Source organism: Bombus terrestris, chromosome 5, assembly GCF_910591885.1.
Source record: "Bombus terrestris chromosome 5, iyBomTerr1.2, whole genome shotgun sequence".
NCBI lineage: Eukaryota > Metazoa > Arthropoda > Insecta > Hymenoptera > Apidae > Bombus > Bombus terrestris.
In genome coordinates this window covers 2463142-2490910 of record NC_063273.1, presented here as the reverse complement: position 1 = coordinate 2490910, position 27769 = coordinate 2463142, and the positions used below count along the sequence as shown (strand labels likewise).

General features: G+C 35.2%; 1 protein-coding gene across 8 annotated transcripts in view; it reads left to right on the top strand.

Annotated features, from left to right (window-relative positions):
• Positions 1-27769, top strand: part of LOC100645322 (doublesex- and mab-3-related transcription factor A2) — a 108144-nt gene that overhangs the window by 54110 nt on the left and 26265 nt on the right. For 4 of the 8 annotated variants that reach the window (XM_048406071.1, XM_048406069.1, XM_048406072.1 and 1 more), the window contains one exon: positions 18615-18885. In XM_048406071.1, coding sequence (XP_048262028.1) covers positions 18615-18880 — 266 coding nt within the window. In that variant the 3' untranslated portion in view covers positions 18881-18885. Of the gene's footprint in view, positions 1-18614; positions 18886-27769 lie in introns of those variants that run through there. The other 4 variants (XR_001098739.3, XR_007224158.1, XR_007224157.1 and 1 more) reach the window with 2 other exon arrangements.

The window sequence follows — 27769 nt, the reverse complement described above, 5'->3', positions numbered from 1 at the left end:
AGTTAACGACTAACCTGACTAACTCGAAAATCTCTTCGCGTATGACAATAACCGCTTATATTAGTATCTGTATAACACAGATGCGACGAAAGTTACACCAGCACGGCGTCACGTTGCCACAAGAAGATGATGCATACGCGTGTCCGCGTATCTAGAGGCCAGCGTAGTGGTTCACGCCACGTATAGCCCAGCTCTGACTGCTGGCAAGTCTTCATCAACGTAACCATTCGTTTCGCTCCTTTAACGCACGCGCGCGTACACAGATACGTGGTGCACTTTTGCAACAGTGTGCAAAAGTTACAAAAGTTACTCATCGTTGGCTACTGCACGGAACAGAAAAGTAAAGAGAAAATCCGAACGGACGAGAACTCGTTGGTGCAGTCTGACAAGAAAGTCGCGGTCAATTCTAATTTTGTCAATGACGCTTGGCTAGACAAGAACTGCGAAACATAGCCGACAACTGTGACGATTGTGCGGGAAACGACACGGTGAATTCTTAATTCTTCGGTGTAACTGGAGAATGACTGGATCGAAGCTTTAGAATGTTTCGTGAAATTTCTGTAATTACGCGAAGGAAGACAGAGACCGCTTCAATTATAGATTTCATAGAAATAATATCATAAGCCATAATTTTCTAATTTTTTAACTTATTTAAGTGCTAGAATCTTCTATTCTCTTCATATGGAATTAAACTCCTCGAATTGTAAGGCTTATAAAATAAATTGTGTACGCTGATCGATATATGTATAGCGATACATCTTGTTGAGATTTACAAATTTCGTGTCACGTTCCGGAACACGTACCGTATGTATCAAGAGTTCTTTTTTCTACTATTTATTAGGTATACTCACGGAATAAACGAAGAGATGCGATTTGATTCCTGTAGATAACGCGGAAGGAGCCTACGGTGATCGGTAAGATGATGTTGCATGTGATACCCTAATGAAAATGGTGTAAACCGTGAACGAACGAGGAAAATTAACCTCGTAGACAAAGATAGGTGGAGTACAATCATCTTGCACGGTTGTATTTGTTAGATAAGGCGCTCATTCGCGAAACAGCAACGCTTCACCTCCCAGGAAACTCGCTGACATGAAAATTATCGCCATAAATAGTAGAAAAATAATTATGGAAATAAGCGCTTCTAGGTTGATCTATCTATATCCTATGCTATTTTATGATATGATGTATATCTTTGTAATTTGCTAAAACATTTTGCATAAATCAATTGATAAAAGTTTCTGGAATAGTTGAAATATTAAAGGAAAAATTTTCCCCATGTATCTTGAACTTCTTTAAAGTGATTGTTTATAGTCGTCCATAGGTTGAACATTATTATTTTTGGAAAAAATTGGTTTGTTTGAAAAGTGTTGATAGTCATAATATTTTATTAAAATTTCGATTATCTTTTTATGGAAGCCGAGTTTTGAGTTTTATAGGAAAAGAAAAACTTTTTACTGGTAAATTCTCCTAACACACTAGATAAATACCATATTAGTTATGCCATCATGTTTCACATTCGATTGTGTAATTATCAACAAAGTAATGGACAATTTCTGTATTTTCTTACGCGATAACGTTATGCAATTTCACGGATTTCCCCGAACATATCTACACTGTTATTGTTCATAAGTATTAGCACACATATTCGTACATACAATACATTTTTTGAACTGAAATACACTCATACTGGTGTAAGTCAAATTGTCATAATTTTAATGTAAATTGTTATAAAAATTTCGTTATATCTTTATAAGTGAAATGAAAGTTCATGAAAGTTCATGAAAATGAATTTAAAGACGTAATGCCAACTCGTGAGATTCTACGTGTTAACAAAGAAGAAAAAGAGGAATTATATTTTGTATGTAAAAGATTCCTGTGCAATTCTTATGCGATCGAGGCGCGGTGTCAATGGGTCAGTCGCACGCGTGACACACTTTTAATCAATATGAAATGATGTTTCAGTTACGTGTAAAGGTAGCAAACGCATCTAAATCTAACCATTGTCGCCTTGTAACTAGCTCGCGTATGTATCAGCTATATCGCAAATAGCGACGGCATAAAGTTCAATAAGCGTTTAGAATTCCTCGATTAATTTTCAAAGGAAAATTCCATTTTATGATATTCGATTACTATAGATAAGAGGCGATAAGTAAACTATGTCGAAAGTTAAGTCTATAAATATATTCCTTTAATGTTAGCTAATACATTTAGTTTGATAATCATAATATCTCTTACGGAACCTTCTTCTTTTATAACTTTGCTTAAAAAATGCTAGCAACAGTAGAATAACAGTAGAATATGGCCTACTTTCGGAAAGCATTCAGTTGTTAAAAAGGAGGAACCGTTCGAAACTATAAAGTTAACTTTTAATCTACTTGAAATATAGTATACTTAGTATCCCGTCGCTATCTGTAACACACGCGTGGTCGAAGTAGCTCGTATTTTCATTTATGCAACGTCACTTGCGACTCGCGGCACACGAATACTGAACTTTGATACACTGACAACAACCATCGACGAGCTGTGCATCCAGACGTCGTTTCTATTTCAAAACGTTGTATGCTCTCAGTTGAGTACATAGTTACACACCGCGGCGCGTCTAGAAGACGATTATTTTCACGGTCACGTAAGCAATTTAATGAGCGTACTGAGCTCCCAGAGATAGAACGAGAAAAAGAGAAAGATGGAAACACCGACACCACTATGTCAAATCACTATGATTCCGCGTTCATGGACCAGAATTAGAACTGGAACTGGTTCACTCGCAAACTCGCTTGCTCTTGTTCATTTTAGCGGTGAATTAGTCCCTGACGAAAGCCATTAATACGCGGTCAATTTGTATGCCGCCACTCGATTACGCTTCAACTTTTCTCGTCTGAATTAACGACTTCGATTCGTCGGGTATTATGCTTTTCTTGTTCTTGTTAGAATTTCGTGTGTTGTTTCATAGCTACCTCGTAATTCCTGCTTCCGTTTCTCTTCTATGTGTGTTTTGCTCGCGTTTATTTCTGTTCCTCGGGATATACATTAATGCTTTTTCTTACTTTTCTTGCTGCAATTCACCGTGCAAAGTATGTTTTATACAAATATCAATTTTCGTATGACGCGCGAAAGGAAAATGATAGTTTTTACCATAAGCACACTGTTCTCTTTGACGCGTGTGGTAGACTTTGAATAAAAAATATCGTGTCGTTAGATATCCATAAAATAGTAGAGATGAATTGAGTAATAAGTTTACTCGAGCTTTTTCAATCCAGCATTTACTATTAATATATTTTAGTATTAATATATTTGTATGTCTTACGAATATGTATTTAAATACTTAAATTTGTCGCACCATGTACTTTAATATAAATACGGTAGTCGATAAATTTTACTAATATGTGTAACTTCAACATAAAATGCCAATCATAAAAAGACAAATGTGCATTAGGTGTTAAACGATTATCGAGATACATTCAAACATTCCTGAAAATTGTATAGCGATTGTTTGCTATTGTGTGAGATTCAACTAGCTGGAATTAACTTGCTAGAATAATATACTATGTTCAATTGGCAAATCGCTTGTGGCTATGGCTGAAGAAGCTTTTCTTTGAAGCTATTCTGGTTGCTGAATACTACCAAGTATTTTGTAGATTGTGCAACTATTTCTGTAACGATAGAAGGATAGATTCTTCCTTTGCTTGCAAAACTATTTTCAAAACAAGCATATTAACATGCTTTTCCGAAGAACTTTCTTTAATCGTAAACGTAAACTTTTCTACGATACTCTATTTCAAGGTGATATTTTTTTCTTCTTACCGATAAGATAAATATTTTATTTATATAATAGATATCTTTCTCGGATATTTTTAATATTTTTTCCGAGGATTAAACGTAGGGGATTAAAATATGGTAAAAGCAATAAATCTTGCTTGTTAAAGAACATCGTAGTACCGACGTATCATGTTTTATTTATTCGATTTTACCTATCGCTGATACTAATCGCTTTTAAACTCCTCCCCACAGTCTTCTCCATCAGTCCAGTCTCTATCGAACTCACAGGGAATAAAGTCGACTATGAAATAAGGTTTTATTACTACCATGACTATTACAAATTTGAAGCGTTCTCGCGTCGAGGACAACGACTATGCCATGGATCAATTTACTGTGCACAATGCGCAAAAATAAAGTACTCCGTGAGTGGTAGGTGATTTTGTTTTTCTTGCGACACTGCCACGCCTTGCTTCCATCATTCCAAAATGTTGTATTCATTTTACATCGGGTGGACGTCGTTCAAGGCGTTTCTTTGATCTCGCGATTACACTCGTCCCATCTTTATAAAAATGATTATATTACAGTAGTTGGATATACCAGCGGTAGTTGCTTCGTAGCGTTTTTCTCTCTTTTTCTTGAATTAACCGATAAGGTGAATCGTTTCACAATTTGATCTTCGTGTAGTTACGGAATTAAACATTAATGACGACAAATCGTCATTTCAGACGTATAGGTTTATTATTCGTAATAATACAAATTACATTTTACTCCGTATAAGGAATTTAAAAGGAAAAATTATAGAATTACGACAGGGAGCGCTATAATAATTTAATATTCAATCATATAATTCGATCAATTAGATTAGACTCGTGTATAATGTTCGTCGATTGACTCTTGAATGCTTTGAATCATAAAAAAGGAATTTAAAATATTCCACCTTAAGTGTGCAAACATCTAATGTCAACAAATGATGTTCACTTTTATTGAGATCGAATTATGATTATACGTGTAATCCCACCCTGTTTTCACCATACGATCTTAATTATAATTATTTATACACATATAATATATTTAGGAATATGTATACATCGAATACTGATTCTACAATATTGCTGCTATATTAAAAAATAGTAGCAAACTACGCTGACGATTAGGAATTTTTTCGATAAATATTCAACAAATGTTCATTCGTATTTTAAAAGTATAATAATTGTTGAGCTATGTTTTCGTATTAAAAAACTAAATTACATTATAATTTGCTAGATTTCAAGTTTGTTTATTTTATTTCATTTCGTAATTAAATTCTTAGAATGTATCTAGTCACTCGTCCGATTAAGGTTTTCTTTATGGGGTTTCCTTATTTATTCCTGGAATTCTAAAGAAAATGTAGCCGGTTTAAGCGAAGATCGATTAAAGCCAGATCGGATAAGTGGGATTTCATGAAATGGTGTAACATACATTCAATAAAAATATAAAATATACGCATAAGTAGACTCGTTCAAAAAGAAATAATCCTTAAAAAAATAAATTATTATTTGAAAAATATTCATAACCGACATGACAAATTGTTTCGTCTATGCGAGTTAATAGGTTGGAAACAAACTGGTTACACGTTATTCGTTCGTATCAAGTCAATGCTATCCAAGTAGTTGCAGTGTAGTGATCCTCTGAAAGTTAAAACGAGGAAATCTTCCTTTAGATATGTACTATAGTTCGAGAAACTTTGAAGTAATGTTGTCGGGTATATCTCACAAGCATATTTTTATAATTATAACTGATTAAAATTGTTATCATTGTAAATTATTAATATCATTTGCAATTATTAATTCTAAATCACGCCTCAAATTGGTGATAATTTATATATCTAAATCTATCTAAAATTATAAAGAAAATTACAGTTATTTGAAGATATAATCATTTATATGAAAAATATAAATGTTATCAGGAAAAAATCGTATTAAAGAGCAATGATTTTCTATATCAAACAATAATGCCATGTGTAAAACACTCGTTACTATCAGTTGACAACGTATGCGTTAAAAATCGATTTACAGATAAGTTACAAAGTATTACCAAGGGATTATCCCCCTCCTTCGAGGAAAGAAAGAAAAAGGGGAAAAAAGGAAGATTTCATGTTTCATATAGATAAGATTTTCATGTTTTCTTATTTTAATGTAATTAGATACAATCGTTATAATTTCAAGTATTTTCTAAAACGTTCAGCATTCGTGCGAATTATTTCACACAAATGAAATGGTTCTCAATTATACTGTCTATAAAGTATAAAGGTTTGTGCGTTATATCCGATGATGTTTCTCTTACGAGAAGTTGAAGTAGAACGCCCTGTCTTGCAATGAAAAGAAATCGAAAGAAGTCGTGCAGAAATGTAGCTCAGAGTGAGCAAAGATTTGAAAGATGAATTTTTATTAATAAATGATAACAATTGATTAGAAAAGAGAGTAACTGCAAAACGATATAATAACAAAAACTGTGATAGTAACGGCGATCTTCGAACAGTTTAGACGTAATCTGTCTGAGAATTGGCAATTTTTACGGTAGCCTTGCGTAACTGAAAGCTTAAGATTAAACCAAGACGAGTGATAAAGCGAGATACGTTCCGCATCGCGTTAGAAAAAGATGTTATGCGACATGCGCACTGACGCTACGAACGATGGAACTATAGTCGCGCGAGCGATAGTTACTTGCAGCAGGTAATCTAAGCAAGTTGATGTAAAATTTTGTCGAGTTTATATTGTTGTTAAAATTTGAGATTTCTGAGAATGTAAGCCTTGTCCAATAGGAATTATATCCCGATAGTTTTGCCAATATTATAGCTACGTAGCTTCGTTAATTGCCGAATGACACACTCCTATGTACCCACATTTATGTCAGTTTTGCGTTTCAATGCGATATTTGCATCTTTTTATGATTCTTAACAATACGATTGTTTTTCATTGCTTTTTGTGCTTTTTTCTTTTTAAAATATATATATACACACATAATAGTAGTAGCCTTTATATATGCAAAATGTTTGGACAAAGTGCTAAAATTTTTAATTCCAGCTTAGAAAATTAATTTTTCATTGTGATCTTAGTTTCTTTCAGTTTCTGCGTCGCAACTATTTTAACTGCCAACACATTAATTTACAATTGATGATATTATATATCCATATGTGATATATGAATAAACAGAATACACTGAACGAGCAAAAGGTTATACAAGATAAAATGTTATCGCTATAAAATAAAATATTCGATGCAATAATGATCGAGTTTCAGCTATACGAGAGTTAATCAATGCCTACGCAAATTTCTGATTTCGATCGCACCGATCGATATCGTATCGTTCCCATCGCTAGCGTACGGTTTCCTCGGGGCGATCGCGTCTCGTGATCTACTAATTGTAAGTGTATATTTTGCTGTGTGCAGCCGGTTGTGTGTTCTTACTCTCTTGTACACGCATAAACGCGAGTGTAGAACGTACAGTACATGTATAGAAGAGTTGGATTTCCTTGACATTAGCCGCTACAATGTACGTTACAGTCGCTTATCGCAAATGCATTCGCGGCCAACTATAGTACGTATATTTATCAAGCGAAATATTCAACTGTTCTGTCACAAGCACAATTTGGAGCGCTTTATCTGATATTTTTATCAATGTCACTTATGACTTATGTACATCCTTCACAAAGCAATTGATCGGGTTTACGTAATGAACAACACGATCATTCAGCTGTTTTTGTGCAGTTTCACCTAACTATTACTGGAATTTTATTTTTTTAATTGCTAGAATTTTTATTCGAGAAAACAATTATTAAACGATTACTTTCTTTGTTTTTGGTCTAGAAACATTTACGAAGAAATGAAAAATTGTCTATTACAACTTTTATAAATATTGAAATCTTTGCTTGCTTGATCACCACATACATGCAAATCGAATTGAACCGGTTATACTAGTTAATATGTAAATACCTTATAATTATAAATTAGTAACATTATGCGAAAACTGGTTTATAATATTTACTGCTATATTAGTATAATATGAAATTTGCAACAAGTGTGTGGTGTCTTTCAGCTGTATTTTTTTACATACACTCGAGGCTCTTTTTACACGGTACTCTTTTTACGCGGCTTTTTTCAACACACGTTATTAACTTTTACGCGATTTATTTAACATGTTTTCGTTGTAGTTATACGATTTTTTAAAAACACGTTTTATCGTTTCACTGTGATCTCGTACGTTCTACACAATTTTAAAGAGACTCGAGAACTTCTATCAAAACAAATTTCCATTTAGACTTCATTTTCTCAGCGACATTCTCAAAAATATGAATTGTGCATAAACATTCTCATAATCGATTTCATTATAATAATACAAGTCATGGATGACGCTAACATTTTTACAATTGTGATTATTTACACATTGCATTTGCAGAACTCTATCTATTTCTCAGCCGTGTGGTAGCGTGATTCCCACACCATCTCGTGCTCTATAACTGTGCGTGCATCGGCGCAGTTTGCGTAATAAGGCTGTGATTATGCGAAGATAGAACGCCTCGAGTCAGTATCCGCATATATCAGTCGCTGTGTTATCAGTGGTTCCGTTGAGTTTTATAACCAATTCATTGTTATCGTTTTTTCCTTTTCCGAGCAATTTGTAATACTAGTGAACTTTTTCAATATCGATTATTCGTAGAATAAAAACATCGTAACAAACAGCGAATCGTTTGAATCGTTTGACTAGGAAAAGAAATTGTAGATTCTACGGAAAATTACGCGCACTTGTCGATTGTTGACCTTATTATCTTGAAGAAAGATCGTTGAGTTTATCAAATTTTTACATGCTTTTTTGTACAAAAGGGAAATGGTTTTATTGACATGTACATGTGTTTATGTTTTCTAAAATATATTGAAAATTGATGGAAAAATAAATTTCCCCCAAAAACACCATAGGTAGTTATGGAAATAACATTTCAAAGAGAAATCTTACATTTGTTGTTTTTTAGTTTAATGTACGGTATCCAGCTATCGAGAAATGAAATCGTATCAAATGAGATTGTAAATCAAGCTGTAACCCATTTCACAGCAGTTCGATTTCTCTTATTCGATCGAACAAGTTATTCAGAGACTGCTTAATAAATTTGACGATTAACACGTCGCTTATCATACACAAGATTTATGTTTTAACGTTCAACTCGATGATTAAATATCCGTTTACGAGGTATGTGCTACTTTTAATCTGACGCCAACCAAATAATACTAGTACCGGTTGTTTGAAAAAAGTTCGTAGCAAAGCTTGGAAAAAACTTACAAGCAATGTATCTCTCATGAAATTGGTATTTTATTAAACAACGTATATTTTTATCGTGCTTATCGGTAACTTTTAACTATCTATTGAATATTTTCACAATTATTTTCACCTCCTTTGAAAAACTTTCGTCCTTTCTGAGTCGATCGTTAGAAATAGAATTTTGCAGAATAATTTCAAACGATTCAATATGTTTAGGAAATTACATCGAATTGTTACATTTTGTTGTAGCACGAAATATAAAAATTAGCATTCATAATTGTGCTCTAATTGCGTTTATCTCGAGAAATGATACAAGAATTACTTTATTAAAGGTCTTTATCTATATGTAGAGACTTCTTCAAATAGACCATGTTTCTCGCACGTAGGTGAAAAGGCTTGATTTATTAAAGAATTATACCATAATTATCTTATTATAAATTTCCTGTGTTAATTATAAGAAAAGAATTAGAAGAAAAAAAAATACGAATTCACTGAGGCATAAAATCTGGTTAGTCCTTGTATATCTATGCACATCGAACGAATCATTTAAATTTAAACAATATTTAAACAAACATTTGTTATTAACGCTCCATGAAACAATGAAAAACCTATTCGTTCGCTTATTCCGCGGTTGAAACTATCGAACAAACATTTTCAGAACATTCTTTTGGTTGTTCGGTTTCTAATTCGGCAAACAATCGTCGAACGGTAAAAGATTCCTCGTTTACACCAGAATTTTTCTAAGGAAAGGAAAGGACGACCATTCGCTGGCTTGATTTAAACGCATCTTTAGACGATTTCTCAACAAGCGGCACTAATTAATCGATATTGACGCTTCCTTATATGTAGTTTCATATAGGGTGATCATCGGTGTATCTTCTTTTCTAGGCCGCGTACAACGTACGTGAAGGCCATAACGATACATGTTTTATCCATCTTCCGGCCGGGAACAATATACACGATGCGTTGAGGGATAATGATTCCTGCTACCGATACGCACATACCTATTGATAATGATCTGTGCGTCCGCCGAATACTAATTAATTTTGGCTATTGTGCCACGTGTAAGTATTATATGTGTACACTGTGTTGCTTGCAATTAAAGATGAAGAACATTTGCTTTGCCGATTATTAGTTTATTTTAATTACCACCGACGAATGATTAATGAAATGGATAAGCCGATCAACCTATTGGGGAAGCCTACAGTTTTTATACTTGTAATGACTCCCACCGACGAAATTATTTTTTCTGTAGCCTTAAACTGCTACAATCTCCGATCGTTTTTATTCTTTTTTAATGAAACGTATGTTAATTAAGATTAAGTAAGATTCATGTATATCCAATGTTCCTTTTTCCCCTGCCTCCCATTACGAATTTATATGCACAGGTTCAAATTAAAGTTTGAAGATCCTTCGGAGTTAGTAACATTTTTATAAGCGTTAGGTGGTAGCTTTTTTTATAATAAGTATTCGTAAAATGGTAAAGACAATGAAATTGAAGTGTATGGTATTCCTTGCGATATATCCTGTAGATATAATCACTATCCTTCTATGATGAATTTAAATAAAACGATCGTAGAATTAAATTAGTATGTTACTAGTCACCAATTGCTATATTTATAGTTGGGTTACAGGTGACCAGAAGAGTGTGGATTAGATTCAAGTTAAGTTATTTAATTTTAATTCCTTCTAGTCGTGAAATTCAACTTGGGATCATTGGTTTAGCAATTATTTATTATCTATAACTCATATTTACTATTTGCACGTGTATCCTGCCGAGGATTTAAATTAGACTATCTAGAATCATTAAAAATTTGTTATCCTGTGATATATTGTTTTGACAAACTCTTTAGGTTCGAGAGCATTAATTTATATTACACATACGGTGGAATATATTGTTTCATAAATTAAAGGTAACATAAATTATAAAGTTAAAATATTAAGTAACTAGGGGAACTAGTGGGATGTTATAACAATTAGTAAAAAAACTGTTTTGCATATCGAACAATGTGAAATGTCTGTTCATAATTTACACCTGCGAGCGTTGCATTCAAATGGTAGAGAGGAAGGCATATCGAAAGCTTCTTATAAAAGAGGCAATGGCGTATTATGCTTTATTCTGACTTTTAAATGACATTAGCGATATTTGCACTACGGATATTTACGCGAATTCATATTTTTATAAATATATCCAAAACAATGGGACTTTGGTAGAAAATTGTTTGACCTACTGAATATTGCAAAGAGTGTTATACTTTCGATATTTTATATTTTGTACGTATCTTGCTCATTCTATATATTTTTTCGTCATTAAATTTTTAATTTTTATTCTATTTAATTTAATAAAACTAATGTCGCTTTTGGAATATAAATTGTTGAATCTCTATGCGGTCAGAAATTTTTACACTCCTCTATAGAACGATACGATCTTTGATACTTTCCAGTGAATTTCACGTGACCACCATTAGCCCTTATGTTATTAAGAGTGACTGTAGTTAAGCATCATCGAATAATCGTTTTATACGAAAGATGACTATGTTTATACGTCGTTGAGCGTTCGCTGTGGTTGGAGAATGGTCATCGTTACCATCGAAATTTCTTCGTACAGTAATACAGTTTGGTTCTCTTTTGCTTTTCTTCATAAAAGATACGAGCTCGAGTGGTTGAGAATTCTTGTTCCGTAAATTGCGGAAAAAATAAGGTATGCGCGCTATCGTAAAATCAGTCTTCGAGGAAAGAAAAAAGAATTGAAATAAAATATAAAACCATCTTCCCCGAAATTAAAACTGTTGAAGGCAAGAGCTTAGGTCGGAAAGGTGAATGTTGCCATATCGTTCAACGCTCCTTTCCTCCTTAGACTCTTTAATTAACTTTAGTCGTAACAACTTGTAGCATGGCAATAGCGTAAATTGTGAAAAGAAAATAAGGAAGTGAATGTAAGAGCAACAAGATAAAAAAGTAAGTTGTAAGAACAAAGGAAAAACCTTATGTTAAATGTTATTCATAAAATTGGAAATTCGCACATAAGTATAATCGATTCAAAAATCACAATGATCAACTTGAAAATTGGAAAATACATAGAGAAGAGTAACGTTACAAGCATCACTTTTTAAAATTTACTTTCGAATCTCCTGTTACTTGTGTTACCGCTCCGAGATAAATAAACTTATAGAAGTAAATAATTTATTTTTGGCAGAAAAGCAGAGGTAATTAAATCGCATAATTCTGAAGATTACAGTTAGGTTGAAGAGATTCCTTGATAACTTTGCCGAAGCCTTTGCTACTTTTTAAAAAATCAGTTTCTTGTTACTTACTTTCTTAAGTATACAAAGTGTCAGTATTTCTGAGACGTAATCGAGGCATACGCCTTTTAACCATTTCAAAGATAGGTACAACGTTTATTTGCATAAAATATCTACTCCAAAAAACGATATCGTATATTCGGACAAAACATAACACTGGAATTTTGCGAACGAATTATTACAAATATAGAATTTATGTTTTTCGAACAACATATTCGCTTCTTGAGTCACTTTGTCGAGTTCTTCATTTTTCCTCGTCAAAGATGATAAGTTTTGGGGTTTTCTTTTTCTCTTAATTTCAAGGAGACTTCACGATAGAAAAGGAGAGAAGCAAAAGAGGGGTAGTGACGAAACGAAGGAGAGAGGAAGTTTAAATGACCCAAAGGCATAAAATGGTAAACGGGCCTTTGCACGCCGGAGACATAACAGCAGGCGAGCCGATTTATATGCATTCTTTAGCTCGTGCACGCACTTTACGATATGTAAAACTAAGAGGGCCGGTATTGTGCGGCGTCGGTACCCTGTCGTAAAGTGGCCGTTTGAACCGCCTCAACTTTGAAAGACTTTCGAATAATATGACAAGTTTTCAGCCATTTCGTGTCGACTTCGGCTATTGCAACTTCGATGAACAAGCTGAAAGGATAGTTTCGTGTGATGCAACCGGTCACTGCTACCTCTACTTACAATTTTATTTGATCGTTTTAATGTTTTCTATTGGTGCATAATTTATCATAATGAAATTAGTACCATAGATCTTAAGAATATTTTTAAGAAGAAGATATATGTCTATGTAATAGTATGCAATAAATTTTCAATTTTTTTTTCTTTTTAATGAAACCCAATCAAAATTGCAATCGTTATTTTCGATTATCCTGTTTTTTCTGTAACTAATTAGTTCAAATAATCAAGGCTCTACTATACTACGATATAAAACAGATTACAAAGATGAGCAATTGAAAAGGAAGTGTACGGCAAACTGCAATCTCCTAGAAAGATTGGAAAATTTATTTCTTCGAAATATTCGATCTCATTTCATAAATTGAATATGAGTTAAGAGGCAGGACAAAAAAGCGCGTAATTTTCTCCTGCATTGCGATAAATCGCTCAACTCGGCTATTTATACAAATGGTTCAATAGTCGCGTGTAAAACATCTACACGGTTGGATACACTGTGCGCGGAACAACTAATTAACCATTGAATCGTAAATGTTCGACGACGCCAATGACCGGTAGTTAATTCAGAGCTTTGAGACGTTTCGCGGCTATACGATTACATATAGTAACACTCTCTCTAGACGCAGTTGAATTTCTTTCTACACTCCGTATCCAGCAGATGCTTCGAATAACATTAGCAGTAACATTATCAGGATCCTTTTGCAAAGTTAAAATAATATTATTTGCAAAATTATACAATTCATGAATCACAAATTATGAATAATACTATAGTTGCTTATAGAACAGTAACGTGGTTATATACACTGTAATAAATAAACTGTGGATATTTATGGAAATTTATATTTTCAGAAATGTAATTAAAAATGTAATTAAATCCAGGCAGAAATTTCTTACGGCAAGTTTTAACCTGGTCATGCTCGATTTCTTTCTAGCCTCCGAGAAAGATATTTATCGTTTAATTAATTAATGATTTATTACAGTACAATGTTTTAACGATTAATTGATAATTTTTCAAGTGAAGCTTATTCGTCTGTATATATCCTCGTACTTATGAACCGGAGTTGTATACTATATCTTCCAGTAAAAAAATTAGAAACAAAAATATAGAAATCAATGTTATATGGAATAAACAGCGTGTTATTCTTGGAACTTGTCAATGTGACGCACTGGGCCACGTGACGATAACTAGTATAGCTACTTATAAACAATAACACAACCGTGGGCGAAGGGAAAGAAAAGAAAACCCATCGTTTATCGATACATTATATTTAGAGTGGTGCTACTGTTCACGACGAATCGCACTTTAGTAACGCCACACGATTGTTAGTATTACCGGAAGTTATGGCAATTACTGCAAGCCGTTGCAAACGCGGGTGCAGCTGCGAATCCTATTTTCGAAAGCGCTCAGCGATATTTCTACTCTCTTTTTCAGCCGTGAAACAGTATGTTTCGCGTAGAACGTGACAACGGATATCCGTTACAAGGTCAGTGCTTAGTCCCGAATTTTTGCAATTTTTGTAACATTAGAACTGAACGTAAAAGAACAGATTTGATAACATTTCGCATTTGCTACTATTCGAATCTATATTTTTTTAAGACTATTATAAATTCTATACTTCTGTAACAGGTTTTTCTCGATTTGGTTTATTCAACAGAAGCTCCTTCTTTTTTCAGATCTTCTGTTACGATCGTTTCAAAAGACAAACATTATAACAGCGACTCGATCGAAATTATAAGTTGACCTTTTATATGTTTTGGGAAAGATTGGTTTGCTTAACAAATTTTTAACGAAAGAACACGTAAAACGGAACACAGGATGATTCTCTTACTAAAGTCTTCCCTTAAAAGGCGGTGTAACCGCTATCCACCTAATTATGCTTCACTGTACGTATAAATATGCGAAAACTGAGAATGACAGGCTGTCACTTGTGACGTTGCAACGTTCGATCAGCTGCTTTTTTCGTGGTCTCCAGCGAGAGAATCTTCCTATACATTGTATACGTTGCTCGTTATTGAACAATGTCTGGAAGCAAGTATCAGAAGAGGCGGGAGGTTGATAAGTATTAATAGTGTATGTCTGACACGTAATTAGAGAGCGCATGCTAGAATTACAATTCCTTCTGGTGACATTAAATCACCATCCTCGGACAGCCGACCGATAATTTTTCATCGAGGACTAAATTATGAATTATCGTGGCTCGAGCACGTATCGAATCAAATGACGAACGATAAGAGGGCGACAGTCGCGACGCCAGAACGGAATTAACCAGCGACTGTGCATGCGAAGCCACGCTATTAAATATAATTTACGAATGGAGCAGCGTTTTTATGTACGGCTTTCGAACACGTCAGATTCATCTGGCCGACTGGAGCCTCGAAATAAATCATTCGATATTGAACGAAGCACCGATGCCTGGAAAAGAGAAGAAGAGTAAGGAAAGGCGAACCTTCGTCTTGAACGCTCCTCTTCGACGAAATGCAATTTTCTCTCAAGTTATCGATGCTAATAGCATTACATTATTTAATGTAATGGCAAAAATTATTATGGCCAGAGATAGCACATATTTTATATAGTTACGATATCTACCGATGCTGGTTCGATTCGCGGTTCCGCGTCAATGTTTATGGAAGCGTTAATAAAGTCGATGAAAATTATTTGTATTATTGAAATAATTGCTCAACAATTTCGTTCGATCGGACGAAAATTGGGGATGAACGCGTATGAAATGGTTATTGTTTATTTTACAGAAATCCTCTGTAATTATAAAAGACAGACGAAAAATTGTGTTAATGTTCATGGTTTACAGTTTTAAAAACATGAATCTTTATCGCTATTTAGTGTATGATACATACCTATGTCCTCTTATAGTTCTGAACTCTTTTTTTTATCTGTATGTTTAAATACAGGGATTAATGTTTAATCTTCATAAGCTTAAGATATTCTACTTATGTAAAACGATGCAGACTACGTTTACACCTTGACGAGAATGTGTACGTGCGCGCGTATTTATTCCAAATTAAGGTTAACATCACGCGAATGAGATGTATGATGCGATTCAAGGTCTTTTTCGTCTCGGTGCACGCAATCTGCAGCTCAGCTTTCAACTTTTCGGTTACGTGGTTCCAATCAATTCTTTCTCCCAAATGCAATCCTCTTTCTTTCTTTGAAGGGTGAGTTGATCTTTTTTTTAATGGTTTCCAGTTCTTCCAAATAAGAGGTCCTTACTCGTCTCTTTTTTTCTTGACCCTGTCAATTATCTAAAATACGACCGATAAAGCGAATATATTATTACTTCGTATCGTTAATTCTACGTCTAGTTGAAATGATTTATAAAAATGGAGGTTAAAGTCTATTAAATTAATAATCAAAATAATAACTTGCAGATAATTTTCAATTATAATTGCGTTGCTGCACGCGTTACTATTTTGGCCTATACTAGTTGGCCAGTCATCGAAACTACGCCTTTTTCGAAATAATAATTACCAATTAAATTAAAACTAAATTATTTTAATATCGCGTTTGTACACATTGCAAGAGTAGGTTAGAATTACAATGTATTCTTGGTTAATGATAATCGCGTAAAATCGGAAGAAAAATTCTGGCCACATGGATATGTCAAATAAAAATAAAAAATTAACCAAACCCTTGGAATTTCTTTTCATAAACACAATGAGAATTCAATGGACGATATGAATTGATCTAATAGAAATTATAAGCGCGGTGTTGGTCCTTAACGACTTGAAATGAGAAAATCAACAAAAATTCATCTGCTGGCGGATATTACGTAGACGCGTTTACCTTCTGTTATCGTTTCTTACTCTGGAACGAGTCACAAAATTCGGTAGAAATATCAGAACGTTGTTGATTAAGTCAGCTAACGCGAAAGTTGGCAATAATGAAACAGAAATAGCAGTAATTAAGCGATGGAACGATAGCACGAAATCCAGCAAGTAGCATTGTGGTCGTCGTCATGTTTGTGCCATGGGGTAATAGGTCCTTCCGCAGTTCCTCTGAGTATGTAGGCTGTTGAGAAAACCACGCCTCGAATATCGGCCATTTTGATGCATGAATGGGTGGATTCTTATTGGTTATAACCCGCTGGAATTCAGGGTTCACAGTTTTTAGAATCCCCTTTAGACCCTTTAGGGATGATCTCTCTTTGCCTAAGTTCTATTGTGCCGAGAACAGCTTGGATGGTGAAAGCGGTTCCCGCCTATTTCACACTGGTGTCTCGCTCCGATCCATTTTGTCGGCAGACGTGTAAGAGACGTGGCGTTGCTTTATTTGCCTATTAGATCTTCACGGAATAAGATTGTCCAATCGTTCTTACTCGACTAAAGTCTTCTGCGATGCTCAGGAAAGACAGACACGAAGAAAGGAAGACGATGCTATTGGAGTTTTTTTATTTACATGTATTTCTCTGAATAATTGCTTATTTTTAAAATGGATTCTCATATCTTTACATATCAATTTTATTATCTTTAAATATTTATGTCCGTATGCAACACATACGTCGGATATGATACATGTACGTGTGCAAATTAATTATAAAAGATACGGAATTTATTGGTTACAAGTAATATAAAGCGCATTCTATATAATTTTGTGCCTCTCCAAATTTTACTGCTTCCCTCTATGATTGGGAAGCTTAATTTCTTCTTTAGAGTAGCTTTTCCTTATCCGGACCAAATTTTCTTTTGGCCTTAATCTCTAGTACTATGAAATGTGTAACGTAATACTTTTCTTTACATTGTAATCCGAAGTAAAGCGAAGAGAAGTTGCGTGCATCTCTGACGAGGTTAAACGAAAAAAAACGTGTCGGATTATTTCGTATAGTAGCGTTTGTTCGATAGTCGGTGGAGGAACAGTCCATGGTGTCAACGTCGACACTCTCGGTACGAGAAAGGTGTAGTTAAGAACAATTTTATTAAACGATTTCGATAGTATTTTACGGCTGCATTATAAAGTAACGATTCGATTATAAAATTATACCTCGTCTTTGAAAAGATATAAGACATAAAAACATACGAATAATTTTTATAGAATTCTGAACGAGGAAGAGATCTAGTTACGAGCAAACTGAAATGATACGCTTATTTAGCTTATTACTTATTTGACTTATTAGAAAAAATAAAAAATTAAGTACAAAGTTACACGAAAATAAAATAAAGTTATTGACTATTTTAAAAACAATGAAAGCTTTTTGAAACTATCAGCAACGGTCGGTCTGCAACGATTATTTACCGCTGATCGAATATCATTCTCGTCGAATAAGCAAACATCAAGTCCGATATAATAAAATTTGGTATCTCATAAATTTCACTTAGCTTTAATCCTGCTACGGTTTTAAAATCATTGCGTCCTGGATATCCTCGTTCCAAGAAATAAAAGAACATTTAATATTTTAACAAAATCTTTGCCATAAAATTGAAACGTAAAGTCGCAAGTATCAATAACAATCTTTTCGAAGTACGTTAGAAAATGACGATTACGTGGATAATGACCCGAAGGAAGTAGCAGGATTAGACGATTCTATGTAACGAGTACCGCGGGTATCCAATTTTTAATTCGTTTGTTTTCTTTAATAGCCAGCAACGAAATTCGAAATATGCACTTCTGGAAAGCAGTCAGGATGACACAGCCTAGTCGATCGTTCCGTTGCACCGCAGCATGCACTGCGCCTACGGCACCTCCGACAGGACCGCCAACTTACGAGGGCCACGTGCCTTACATTGGGGTTGTGCCACCTCCGAATCCTGTCCACTACAGACCGTTTTTGCGGCCTGAGAATGCTCATATACCAGGCACGAGAATACCATCGAGCCCGGATGGTCCTCCAGAACATTCAACGTAGCCTCGGTAAGTCTCCTTTAGCGTTCATCGTTATCAGTTCTTGATATCAATAAGTATATATTTGAAGAGTTTCTAATTTGTGTTGAATTGTACTGCATTAGTATGATGTAATGTAATCTGTTAGATCAAGAGAAAGATATTTAACAAATATGCAGAAATCTAAAAGGATGTAAAGTAAATCTTTTTAATTGCAAAGAAATATGATTAATCTCGCAAAATTCGTTTATTTGTAGAAAACGATCGTAATTCGAACGTACGTTTGGTATTTGCTTACTAAAAAAAATCAGTTGTACTTGTAGAAATGAGATCAGTATTAAAATAGTTATCAAAGAGCGACAAAATTGTGAAGAACGAAACTAGTACGAATTTCCGGCGGAAACTCGGAGTGGGATAAGTTTTCGTTTTAGAACATAAAACGTTTTCTATGCTCTATTCCCTGCTTTCCTCTCGCACCCTTATTTCGTCTAGATCGTTCGAAGCCGAAGTCGTAATCGCAAATCCGGCACACATAAAACTGATTCTAACCTATAAAATGCCCTTTCATTCGAGAGCGAGTCAGACCGCATCGCTTAGACCAGCGAAGTATTTCTCGGTTCCTTTATGTTTTCTTCTTCCGTTCCTTTCTCTTTCTTCTTCATTTTACGTTCACTGTCTATTGAGCTTATTTCCTTGACAATTTCCACCATCGTCGTTCAAACTCGCGTATTTCTTCAACATTGTTTTATTACACCTTCTGAATTTAGACAAATTCTGTCGGATGTAGCGTGTCTAACGTAACGTGTCTTCTATCAAGCTTCTGATGTAGAATTAGTTGAAAAGTTTTGTAATATTCTGGTTTCTTCTGTTAAATTTTCTTTTGGCTCGAACAATTCGAAATGACAAGGAGTACAGAGCATATACTCGTATTTCGAATTTATTTACTTTAATATATTTGACTGACTTTGTATCAGGCAAAAATCATGAACTTCTTCATAACAGAAATAAAAGAAATTCATCAATCTTAATTTTAGGTAGATATTCCCATAAGGCAATAAATCTTGCCCCTCTAGTTTAAGAGAGAAAACCACTCGACGTCATTCGCTTCAGAACGGAATTACGTATTTTTTTCTTCAAAATTTGTTAAGGAAACTATATTATTTTAAGAAATGTTAAATTTATTGAAATTAAAATATTTCTTTTTAATGGCAGGGTTTAGAGTCGCGTTAACATCGTAGTCTTTTAACTCCTTTCCCAAACCAATGATACATATATTCGCGGATATTTCGATACAATTTTTTGTTTAAACTCAATGAAATAGCGTCTCGTAATTGGATTTTATCGAGACCAGCAGCGAAGCGATCGTGAAGATAAGTTTCTACTGCGGAACGAAACGAGACCAAACTGCAAGGAAATGTGTATGTATACATATATGCACCGTTTATAGCGAGAAATTTTCGAACCGGGACGATGAATGCATCTGACCAATTTCATCAAAGCGGCCGCTCCAAATGAACCTGCTAACGCGGCAACTTAAAGGCGCGGACTCAGTTTTAACGATGACAACACCATAAAGAATCAAATTTACGAGTACTCTTGACTACCCTTCTTTGGGTGATCATCCCCACTTTACCGGGATTCTTAGTTAAGTCCTTCTATTTCCTTAGTCTTAGTGCATCCCGGAGGAATATTCGTGTTCCACGATGAGGTGAAAACGTGTCAGTTGTTGATGATTTTTCATATACGTTATTGTTCTTATATGTATGTATGCTACTTAAGTAATTATGCAGTTTAGTGATTTCTTCCAGTTTTTCCTATGTAACTCCAATTCGTACATCTGGAATATCATTTAGTAACGTGACTACAAAAATTTGATACTATGCAAGTGAAACGTAGAATCTGATATGAAAAGGTTTCGTTGGAAGATAAGAATATGCGTAAATATTTCTTGTAGTCGCTGCACTTGTCCAAGCAATGGATGTTTTATTACAAACTACTAAACCACTAAAGTCTAACAAGTTAAATCTGCAATCTAACATGTTTCATATACACAGGTGGATACATCATTACATATATCTGTTATATTACAGAAATACGATCTATAGAATGCTTCAAAATTTTTAATACTTGCGATAATTTACCGTGATTTAGATCGTACGATGGTAAAAGAAACCTAACAAGAGAGGTCAGGGTGATGTTGCGTCCGCCATAGGAACGGTGAATCATGTGCGTCAGACGAGAGTACCGTTGGACGGTGGCCAAGCTTAAATCTTTAACAGAGCTACTTCACTGAAAGATTTCGCGAACAGATACGATAGGTCAATCTTATCTCGTTTATACATGACATTGATGCTTTGTTTTAAAGAGGGAACAGAGTCAATAAATTCAGCACTATAAAGGATATATCCGGACTGGCATTTTTCACCGCCAGGGATGATATAAAGGCGACGATCTGGGTATCGTAACTAAGAAACGAAAGCAAATTTCTTTTCGCGTTTCTCTTGATAATACCGAATTCAGAGCAAGCTTTTATCTATTCTTCTATGGCAATTGTATTTATGAAGCAGTTTGTTTGGACTTATTAACATTTTGCGAATGCAAGAATAAGTTGTATGTAAATGTCATAGGATGCAGAACTTCTACCGAACGAATGTTTTGTGTTGTAAATGTATGTACCTACGGTACTGTGCCGATATGTCAGACCTTTATAAAGAAAGATAAAGACACTCGATATTATTTTAATTTCCTTGGCAACAAGAGTTTTTTCGGGAAATCTTGTCAAACAATTTTTCAATATTTTCATCTGCTACCGTCTGACGTATTCCTTCTTTGGTATTTCAAAAAATATATTTACGTTCCCTTTTCTTCTCGTCTAATCAAAAGCAAATACAACTACAAACAACCATGAACCATAAAGGACCAGAAAGAAGATTATCCAAAAATTCACTTCTGCAAAATCCATTTTATGTTTATGATCGTGCTGTCGTTATGAAATCATTACTGCAGTTATGGATACATGTATGTGCATACGTATAGACTGCATTTATGGGGAATTTGAAGATGCAAAAATGCATACAGTGCATGTAGACGATACGTAAAAATACTTAGAGCAAAGTATCGATACGATACTTTGGTAGATGAAACAAATCTCCTGGCTAGGAGAACGTACTCTTTTATTATTATCAAAAAATATTTGAAAAAAGGAAGAATTCTACGACAGGGTTGAATCACCATTGTACCTTTTGCACGCAGAACAGATCAATGAACAATATGTTCGTAACATATGTCCACAGGGACAATTCTTTCCATTGCTGATTCGAATCGTCCGAGGCGTTTACGAGCGGGCCAAAGACACGGGGACCGCGAACCCTGGCGTATCCTCGCGAGGATCGTGTTTGTTTCGTGATTCGCGAGACGATTTCGACTTTGCTAGTGTCTGTCACATAAACTCTGCTAGTTTACTGCAGCCGAAGTAAAATAAGTTGGAGTCAGGGGTGCGCCTCGCTTACGACTTCGCGGTGACGGATAGAGAGGAAAGAACGGGAGGACAGACAGAGGAAGCGAAGCAAGGGGAAAAGGAGAGGAAAAAATACCGCGAGTTGTAAAGCAAACCGCGTTTACGACCGTCGTTAAATTCGTTCTGAGAGACCTGTCCGATAACATTGACGCTGCCAGCTGCAGAAAACAGAAGTAACCCTCTCTGCCGCGATATGCTTGAAATTCTGATCGAGTACCATGATCGATGAGCTTTTACTGCCTTTTTTTTTAAGACTTTTATATTTCTTCATACGTATATTAAAATATACACGTCTTATGAATTGGATATTTTAATGTTACGTTTTAGCGTGATATAACGTCGATGCTATGCAAATTTTATAAATATTTAAACGAATGTGAAATGAAAATTAGTCGTTATCGTTATATTGTCAATATCTAGTTCGAAGTAATCGTTACGATATCTGAATTTTTTTAAGAATTAAAAACAGATGAAAGCTATACTTTTACATCAATTTCAGTAATAGGTGATTATAGATAATGTACAATAGTTAATCAATTAATAACTGAAGGTTACAATTGATATGTTTAATCATTAATTGTGATGTAACGTTTAAATTAGCTGTTTATTTATTAAAATTCTCTTTCTCTCGTGAAATGAATATTTGAATCTTCCCTTAGATCTAACAGATATCGAATGCTTCTTACATTTCTAAACTCGATCAGTTAGTAATTTCATGACGCTGAAAATTGTTTCAAAACCAACAAATTCGATAAATTTTCGATAAGAATGAAAACTAGTATACGGTATCTGAAAACTGTACGATAACATGGATCTCGGCGAGGGAAAACTTTATTGCTCGCATAAATTCTCTCTTATAATTTAAATAAGCGTGCTCAAGATTTACAACTGGACGTGTAGAAAATATCCTGTAAACGCGTTAAAGGGTTATCGACGCGCGGCGCTATAGCCGACGAAACGGCTTATATATTTTATCTGATATAAGTGTGCGACAATAAAGATCTAATCTTTGTGTGCGCATTACAAGACAAAACCGCTGACTATGAGCGCATATCTTTTTCGTACACGGGTAGTAAAAACGCACAGATTTATGCCCCGTTCATTGACGAATACCTTCGATGTTACAAAATATTCATTACGATCGTTGAATGCCTTGGGATCGCTTTTTAATTTGATATACGATTGTGCGTTAAATCTTTTTGTCTTTTGTTGGGTTGAATCGCCGTCAGAAGTGAAAATCTTTGAATCAAAGAATTGCAAAAGCATTAAATATCATGCTGCGAATGTTCGGTAAAGATCTGATAACTAACGAATAAGGACTGATAGCTGATAAGAAAAATATGACTTTTTGAAGATGTAAAAATAATTTGGACTTGAACAGTTAACATTTTTCATGTTTGTCAACGACAGGCTTGTAAATGCTTCCACGGTTATAAAAAATTTTAAGATGCTGGGATATGCGGAATACACGTACATGGCATATAAAAATATATTACGTATTCGAAGTAAAATATGCTCTATAACATTTAATATTAATGGATGAAGCAAATCCCTATTAAAGCTGTATTTCATTACATTTATAAAAATATTAAGTTAAATAAACATAGGATATAGGAATGATCTTCCTGTAACATTTTTCTTCCTGAAAAGCACAAAGAGCGATTAATGCCAGACGTCGCACGTTTATGAAATATAGCTTTTTTTCACGAAAATTTATTGCTGAAATTATGTTCCATAATATTTCTTCGGCTAAAAATATTAAACTTTCGAAATATTTCAACACTTTAACGAGCTATGAAAGGGGAAACTACTTGATTGTACAACTTGTAAGAAAAACAAAAATCCTGATTGCGTTCCTTGCCGTGGATTATTGAAATATAATTTATAGGTGCAATAAAAATTAGTTTCAAATTACGCGTGTTGAATTACCTATATTCCTAAGAAGAAATGGAAATGATCGAGCCAGTTGTTCTGCGCTAAATAGTTGGTAGCGATAAAAGATTGATATTGTAAATCACCTGTAATTAATTATTATATGTTATTATATTTTCTAAATTGTCGATTCTAAACTTCTCGTCATCTTATTATACCGTCAAAAGACAATGAACCATTTCTTGGTCGTCGTATCTGAAAGAGTTAGCTCCTTCATCAACTCAAGGGAACCCTGGTCGAACTAAAAATAGATTATTTAAATTCTGCAACAAATTAAGAGAAAGATTGGGACGGGTATATAATAAAAAGCAAATCTGAAAATTGAATTCAACTCGTACAAAGTAATTAATGTGAGGGTCGTGAGAGAAAGGGAAAGAAAGAAAGAAAGAAGAACGGAGATAAACGTTGTGAGACCTTGACGGCGATCGTCGGCCCTATTCTCTACGAATGGAGGCGCAATTCCCAAGACAAAGCAATAATTAACAGCAGCTAAGTGCGTGAGCCGACGCCGGCTCTTCTTCATCCTCATCATCGTCGTGTCTTCCACGTACATGCGCCAAGAATCAGGGAGCGTTAAGCAATGTAACAGGCCTGACTCTGCTGGCAAAAGGAGTTTTACTACTTTCTAACCACAGTCGCGGGCTACAATTAAACCCCCATAAAACCTCGTCGTAACTTTTTTAAAAGCGACCGACCATTCTCTCGCGCGTATCCAAGCTCCCTTCGTTTGCTGGGCAAAAACCACGCTATATTGCATCCTTAATGAAGCCTCGAGACGTTATGGGTATCGACGTCTTCCGGTCAACCCAAAACCGCCATGTTGCAGCGTTGCGTTGCTTTGTCTCGGCCTTTCCTCCCCCGGTAAAGTCCGAATTTTACGAAAACCTTAAATTTCAGGAGCTTGGACTTTATAGCGAGTCCAAAACAGGAATATAAGATTGCGCTACTGTGCTAGATTCAATGAGCGGAGGATTGAACATTCCGGCTGTTGTCTAATGTCGCGTTGGCTTAAACCTTCCCTTTTGAAGAGATATTTGACAGAAATTCTTGATAAATAACCCCCTTGCGATTCTGCTAAATAGAATCGAATGTCGATAATCGAACTTTTATCACGCCATAAACCTTTAAAAGGCTACAATTTTATTCATTTCGTCTCGCTCCGCTCTGAAAACTTTTACAGGTAATATAAGCTCACTCTATCTCGAATTATTTTCCACGAATTTAGGTTATTGTTACTTTACCTTCATAAATCGAATTAGAAGAAGTTCGATCGTTGCGAGTCCAAAGTCAGTGCTGCTTCTACAATTCGAAATATGTAATACGTATACATATATGCAGATATACACCTTATAACGAAAAATCGGAATCAACCATATTCCTGGTCCTCGCATCAGCATCCTTAGTATCCTTAGAAAATAAATAATTCACCTGTAATTATCGCATATGCCTTCCTTTAAGTTTGAACAATGCGTAAAGTATTGATCTTTGTACAAAGCCACCTTAAATCGTTCACGTTCGTCAAATCCTTTATTTGACAAAATTTCCATAACTCGAACATTTTACTTCTTCTCTCGAGATTCGAGTTATCGAGGTTCGGCTATTCCAGGATATATTCACAGTAGGAAACGCAACAAAACATTCCGTAAAGCATATTTTTTTCGAAACAAAACCTGTCTTTTCGTCCGCGGTTAGAAGCCTGGTGCTAAACGTTCGATCGCTTCGTACGATTTTCATCATGCGGTCATTTGCAGCGGGAATCGTTCGATCGCCACGTGATTCGTCGACACATTGCACGCTTAAATGAACGTAGATAAGAGAGGAATCGCGGGATGTAGAGCCACGAGACGCTCGCCACGAAATTAGCCCTCGCAAGAGAGGACGCAAAGTAGAAGAGAAGAGGGGCTGTTCTTTAAGACTATGGCTAAGCCGGCTGTGGAGAACTTCGAAACCGGCCAATTTCTCGGGATCTTGAAGCAGACAGCGTGCACGCAGTGGCTCGACGTGGGAGCTGGCGGTGGGCGGGCAGGGGACGTGTAAAAAGGCGAAGAAGAAGGTTAAAGAAGGAACCTGACAAGCAGCCGTGCGGGGTTTAGCGGGGACTGACGTTTACGGCCCGGAGCGGTCGACCTAACGTCAGTAAAACTTAAGAAGAAATACAAGCGAAGTCCGCATCGACAGTTAAAGTCATACGCGCGAAAATACAACCGGGCTTCTATGAAATACGACGTCTGTTGAGCGCCTACCTTTGGCCAGCAACAGTCAACCGAGGTCCACCCAGGATACGCGTCTCGTTAATGAAAAGAACACCGCCTCCTACCGATCCTCTCATGGACGATAATCGAGTCCTATGACCCAACGAAATCGAGTGGCCACCCGCGATCAAGAGATCGTTACAACTTTCGTTGTCAACGTGAAGAAATTCTGTGCTCGGTTTTTGAAGTCAGGCACGGCGAGGAGAATGCAAGAACTGTGATCGCGTCTGTACGTCAAGGGAAACGTAAAACCAAAGGGTATTGGAGCGAAGCGAGTAGTTGATCGCTTCCTCGAGGCCACCTCTTTACTTCGTTGTTAGGATTTCGAAGGAGACCGTATAGAAAATTGGACGCGCCTGTGGCTCTTCCAAGAGGCTGAGGACTGCCATAGATAGGAATAAATTGGTATTAGTTGATCTTTTATCGGTTTTTGTTAGCGTATTGTCATTTTTACAAAATCATCCGAAAGAATATTTTTTCGATACTCGTAATTATTGGAAAGAATTTTTTAGTCTGTATAAATTATATACCTTATCTTATATAGCTTATCTGTCAAAGTTTAAAAATGTTTAAAGTAGTAATAATGTTCGAAACAAGATACATATGTATATAGAATTTCAATGTTCTCCTCAACGAGTAATCGTTCATTCCGCCATAAAGATATCGGACAGGAAACATGACCCAGCATTTGTTGTGAATTAAGAGGTTGGTGTTCTAAATGTGCTTTTTAGAATTAAATAGGCATGATCGAGAAGGCGATACATAATAAGAGCACGTAAATAAGAATAGTAAAAGACAAATCGAAATGATAGATCTCGCTGTTTCGCAATAACTCTTATTCTACAAATTGGAGTAAAACGAGAATTTGATCGTGATAATTACAAACGTACGCATCCTCGTTACAAATGTGCGAATACGTACATGTAAGATATCGCATCTGTTGATAACGCGCATTATTTATTACTAGATTAAGGATCTTTATGAAAATTCATATTATTACGAACGTAACTAGAGCAATAATAACCTAGTAATAAAGTAATAACCTAAATAGAGGTTTGATTTATTTTTGTAAATATTATCGTAGACATTTCGTATAGTTTTGCAACTTGCATGTATCCTATGCACATTTGCATCTTTACATTTGTCATAAACGTGTAAATATCCGTAGTATATTTATTAGAAAAAGAAACTAAGAACGTCACGAAGAAGGTTG